The following is a 6,000-nucleotide window of genomic DNA, read 5'->3' as shown; positions in this document are numbered from 1 at the left end:
CGGGGATAAGGTAAGAGGGACCCTCAAAGGTACCCCGAGTGTGACTCGGGATTACCGCTTTTTGCAATTTTTTCCACCCCGAGTCACACTCGGGAATACCGCTAGGGAGGTTAATGACCAAGACAAACTCTGCAGTTGTTTCTTTTTGTATATCAAAGCACAGCTTGCTCCAGAAGTTAATGGATGTCTAGGCTCCATAAAGATTTTTATTTTGCTTTGTTTGTGATTAGCTCACAGTGAGGATTTAGTACAGTGACTGACACCACGCTGCCTAATAATATGTTGAGACAAACATCTGTCCTAATTGCATTTATTAAAATAATGTACCTGTTCCGAATTACATACAAATTCAATTTAAGAACAAACCAACAGACCTTATCTCATGTAATCCGGGGACTACCTGTATAGTGGGCTGCCAAGGTGCAGTGTGGCACCTTACAATGCACATGATGATGGGTCATATAGGGGGTATAAAGATCTCATATGTTTCCACTGAGATACCAATGATCTCTAATGAGTTTACTAAAATAGCTGCAATAGCAGGTGTTCCCCCACCACCCTCTAAATATAAAGTAATTAAAGTGGACCTATCATCACATTGTTTACTATATATAAAAGGGTAGATAACCCTAAATAAGTTGTAAAATATATATATATATATATATATATATATATATATACACAAATACATATTTTTTAAAAAAAAATGGGAAGAACTTACCTCTTCTGTTTTTACCACTATATCAGTAAAGACTGAACGAGAAGTCTGCATGCCAATCTTGGGCATGCGTATTGGCAGGACATTGCCAATCTCCCATGTGCAGTGATGTAGGAAGAAGAACCTGGAAGAAGATGGTGGTGCCTCCTGTCCAATCCATTTCAGGACAAAGAGGTAGATAGAACAGCACAGTACCGACTAGACAAGGATCGCGGATTGATTAATGCCTTTCCACCTAGAAAGGTGTTTTTTTTTTTTTTTTTTTAATTATAGTTCTGCTTTAAAAGAACAGAAAAATAAGTCAAGCTGTAAGACTTTACACACTGTTTTGACACACTTGCATTTAGAAAAATTGAACTGAAAGGTCAGTTGGGCTTTAAGGAGGTCAAATTTGTAAACATAGGTTTAGCTCATTCATCTTGTCTGTCTCAGACATTTATTAGATTTCATTCCCTGTATTTTGCCATAAAGGTATAATTGTTTCTGTTGGCACAGTAGTACACCGTTAATAAATAATGCATGGATGTGTAACATATCTCCATACTGTAAGCATCAGAATAATGCCTGATCTGTGTTTGCTACATTGTTTTCAGCTGTAGAAAGAAAAATACAACCAAAATAGTAAATGTTCAATAAGAAAGCAAGAATGGCATTTGTGTGAACCATTACACCAGTGTTTCTTTTTCACACAGGGGAACCCTTGGAATAATTTTCAGGTCTTAGAGGAACCCCGGCTATAATTTCTATATCTACAGCTCACATTACATTACTGTGGTGGTCAGCAGCAAAAATGCCTCTTACATTGCTGGTCAGTGGGAAGAATGTCATCCTGAGACAGATAGACAAAAAGTTAATTGGTGTCAGTTAAACTGACTTGAGATTTACAGATTGCTCACTGTTTAAGGAACCCCTAGCAACTGCTGGAGAAGACGGTTAAGAAACCCACTTCTACAGTGTGTAGTTTTCCCAATACCCAGCAAAACCACATCAGATTTTGTAGTCCTCTGCTGTCCCGTTGGTGACATGACTATGGATCTTGTAAAGTGCTGTGTAACATTTCAGCGCTATATAAATATTAATATTCTGTTGAAGGCCAATGTCTTAAATAATAAAAAAAAAAAGTAAGAGTGAAATAGTAAAATTAACTTTAGTAATATAGGTAGAATTATGGCCATCCGTTAAAAAAGTGCTTTAGCGCATGCTTATAAGTTCATCTGTAGTTAATATAGAATGTGGCTTCTTGCTGTATAGCAGGATGAGAAAATGTTACAGGGGGGTATATCATTTAGTGTTGCTGCTTCACAGGCCTGTAGCTTGCCAGTTGGTACCAGAACAAATGCAGTTCTGTCCACTGCTTTTTGGTTTGGCAGCGCTTCCTCTGTTACTGGACCCTCTCACTGTGATCTGCAGTGCCTGGAAGGGGAGACTGTAAAGCTGCGTACACACTTCCAATTTTTATCGTTGGAAATGAACGACGAACGAACGACGGACGACCGATTGGCCAAAAATCGTTCGTAAAAAAAGTAACCAACGACGCCGACGAACGAGGATAGTCGTTGGAAATGAACGACCGGACCGGCGGATCGGATTGGACGACGATCGTTGACCATCTATCGTGTGTACGGTCGTTCAGTGATCGTCCATGGTCTGAGCATGCGCGGTGAACGAACGTTCGCTCACTTCCTGTGGTGCACGTCACTTCCTGTATCGTTCAAACGATCGCATCTATCGTGTGTACAATATCTTTGAACGATCGTGTCGTTATCTGTTGGTACAGGATCGGTGCCATACGATCGTTCGCAGATATCGTGCAGGATCGTTCGTCGTTCGTTTACCAACGATAAAAATTGGAAGTGTGTACGTAGCTTAAGACACAAACAATGGAGGATTCAGGTCAATCGGAGGATTTGGGACTTTTTTTTTCTTCATTTTAGGAGGCTTGTTTATTACAAAGTTATTGGATTTGGCACTAGTCTAGACTGTCATACAGGTGCCCCAGGGTTAGTACTTTAACTTCTTACTGACAGGAACCATACCCTCTGACTCTGGACATTTCTTCAGTGACATCACCATAGCCATTCTAGCCATGTTTTGTGATTTCTGATGATTAAATCAATTTTGATTCTGTCTTTTTCTCTAGAAAAAGAACACATTATTTTACTGTTTTTAGTAAATAAATGTTATAAAATAATGAAGAACTGCTTGTAAAATGTAAAATCATGTTTATAATAAGTGGTCCATGGAATTCACCACTATCACAGTGATGAGGGCCATCTGTACACTGGGAATAACACTGATCACTACTTTATAAATGCCACAGTACAAGTAAAAGTTTGGTAAATAGTAGTGATTGTCAGTTCTGAAAGTGAACTCTTTCATAAAAGTGGTAATCATGTCAGCTGACACTTTTTAATAACGGGCAACTACATAAAGTTCTGTTATATTACCCAACTGCCCTCTTGTGTAACTGGCTGAACGAATGTACACAATTGCAATGGAGTTCGTCATTTCTGTTTAAATTAATTCACCCATTTACGTACAAGGGTAGCTAGGGCAATTGTTCCCTCTGCCCTGGCTGAACGCAGTGGCTCCATCCATATTAGCGGCGCTCACATCATTCTTTACACACATCCAGCACTGCTATATTAGTATTACAGGAGTGCAGTCACTTGAGAAGGGCATCAGCAAACGTATAAGTAACGCATTTGTTTGGTCAGACTTATTTGTTGTTCAAGTATGTGGAAGATAATTACATATGTTAATGTTTGTATTTCTTACTTTCCTAGCGGATGTAGCCCAGCAATTCCAATATGCAGTTCGTGTGATTGGCAGTAATTTTGCTCCAACTGTTGAAAGGGATGAATTTCTAGTTGCCGAAAAAATTAAAAAAGAATGTAAGTATTATAGTTTTTTTTTCCCATGGGTAACCTAAAATGAGTACTTGTTCAGTTTTAAATGCTCAGGTCAGAAATATGGATAATTCAACTGCTGAAGCAACCAAAGGGTAAAATGTAATCTGAAGTCTGACAGATTCTGAATCATGTCGGTCTAATTCGCCATACTGTTAAAGTTAAAAGTTTACCATGTGTTAGAAAAAGAAAGAAAATGATGAACTTCGCTTGCACATTTATGCCTGATTTAAGAAAGGTTTCGTGTGCAGCAGTGATTAGTGATTCTAAGGGCTCGTGTTGGTAGTGGTTGTTTTCCTGTGTATGAAATGCATTTGTAATAAACATCAAACTGGGAGCAGCAAAATTCCACTGAATTTAATTGAGCACTACACATGGCAGTTTAGGGGCTACTTTTGAACTTCATCAGGTCCTATTTATGCACCAAATTTTGCCAAATGCTGTGTTTTGCATTTAAAAAAGCTGCCCACATTTGAATTAAAAAGGCGACATTGTTTAGCATAAAGTCGTGCACATTTTGATTGTAAAATAACTTGCACACAAATATTTTTCTACAAGTAGTAGGGTTCACACTTTTGCCTGATAAAATGTCAGAAAGCTTGCTAGAAAGGGGATTGCTGACCTTTTTATATAGTTGAACTAGACAGCTGAAAACAGCAATGGTAAGAAGGGGTATCCTGAACTACCCAACAAATGAAGCACAGTAACACCCAACACAGAGAAAGTTAAACCACTGATAAAAAAAATAAATTAAAAAAAAATATATGTGTGTGTGTGTTCCCAATAAATGAGAATTGACAATGTTCCCATTTCCATGTTGGTAGCTAAATATCGCATGAAACTCATTGATGGTTATGATGTTTATATAGAGCCAACATATTACGCAGCACTTTACAAAATCTGTAGTCCTGTCACTAGCTGTCCCTCAAAAGGGGCTCACAATCTAATGTCCTACCTCAGTCAAATGTCATTACCACAGTCTAAGGTCAATTTGGGGGGGAAGCCAATTAACCTAACTGGAATGTGGGAGGAAACCCACGCAGACACGGGGAGAACCTGCAAACTTCATGCAGATTGCTCCATTACACACATTTTACTCCAGCTGTAGTAAAGTGGGTAAAAAAAGATCAGTCTGATGAAATTTTTGTAACTGCATGGTATGTGTACATGGAGGCAGTATATTTATTGTTTTATATAATAATACTTTTTACTAAATTGTAATCCTGCAAAGTATTTCTGCTTAGTTGCCCTTTCTCACAGTGGAAGATTAAGGTAGACTGAGGTAAATACAAAAATAACCATTCACTCATGAAATATAATACTAGAGACACAAGGTAATTTTTACTTCTACTGAACACCAAGGTAGGGGTATTTATTACTGGAGCTGATTACTAGTGTAGGGGTGCTGTATAACAGCAGTAGCTGATTACTAAGGTAGGTGTTTTTTTGCTGTAGATGACTACTGACTTAGGGGCATTTACTATGACTCTAGCTGTACACCAGTGTAGGTATTTGTTTTGCTCTAGCTGGCCTCAGGTAAAGATCCTTATATGACTACAGCTGACTAACGAGGTAAGGGTTTTATCACTCTAACCAAAGTCATAATAGCTGACTTCCAATGTATGGGTATTTATTACTCTAGCTGGCTGCTAACTTATGGTTATTTATATTTCTGGTTGGTCACAGACTTTAGGGGTACAGCTGTAAAATAGTTTCATACAACTAGCTGATATAAAAAAATGTATTTTGATAAAGTTGTAATGTTCCATAAAGTGCCATTCATTTTTATTATTTTCTGCAGTTGTGCGTCAGAGAAGAGAAGCAGATGGTGCTCTGTTTTCAGAGCTACATAGGAAACTGCAGTCACAAGTAAGTGTAGAATGTCACAAAGAAGTTACATTTTCACACCATGTTATTGTATGCTCCAATATGTGTATAATTGCAGCACATGATATGTTTTAAATGTATTCATGCCATCAAAAATGACTTAAAGAATACTTTTTTGAGCTGGAATAGTATGTCCCTTGCAGGTTTAGTTTCATGTTACTAATATTACAAGTAAAGATAAACAACCGTATTTTGCAATCATAATTGAAATTCCTGCTTTAGAATATATTTTAGTCTACATTATTATTAACAATAAACAGCATTTATATAGGGCCAGCATATTACACACTGCTGTACATTAACTAGGGGTTGCAAATGACAGACAGTGACACAGGAGGAGGAGAGGACCCTGCCCTGAAGTGCTTAGGATCTAACAGGTGGGGAAGTATCACGCATAAGGAGGGGGTATATGGATTAGTGGGTAAGTAGTGAGGGTTTTAAGAGAGAGAAGAAGATGGGTATGAAAATTTGAAAAGATGGGTTTTG

At 37.9% G+C, this 6,000-nt stretch overlaps 1 protein-coding gene across 1 annotated transcript in view; it reads left to right on the top strand.

The window, feature by feature from the left end:
* TUBGCP3 (tubulin gamma complex component 3) overlaps window positions 1-6,000 on the top strand; it is a 54,330-nt gene that overhangs the window by 2,364 nt on the left and 45,966 nt on the right. The window contains exons 2-3 of the mRNA XM_072412121.1: window positions 3,505-3,612; window positions 5,429-5,496. Of these exons, the coding sequence (XP_072268222.1) occupies window positions 3,505-3,612; window positions 5,429-5,496 (176 nt within the window). The remainder of the gene's footprint in view (window positions 1-3,504; window positions 3,613-5,428; window positions 5,497-6,000) is intronic.

Source organism: Pyxicephalus adspersus, chromosome 1 (genome assembly GCF_032062135.1).
Source record: "Pyxicephalus adspersus chromosome 1, UCB_Pads_2.0, whole genome shotgun sequence".
In the NCBI taxonomy this organism is placed as follows: Eukaryota; Metazoa; Chordata; class Amphibia; order Anura; family Pyxicephalidae; genus Pyxicephalus; species Pyxicephalus adspersus.
This window is presented reverse-complemented; position numbering and strand designations above follow the sequence as displayed.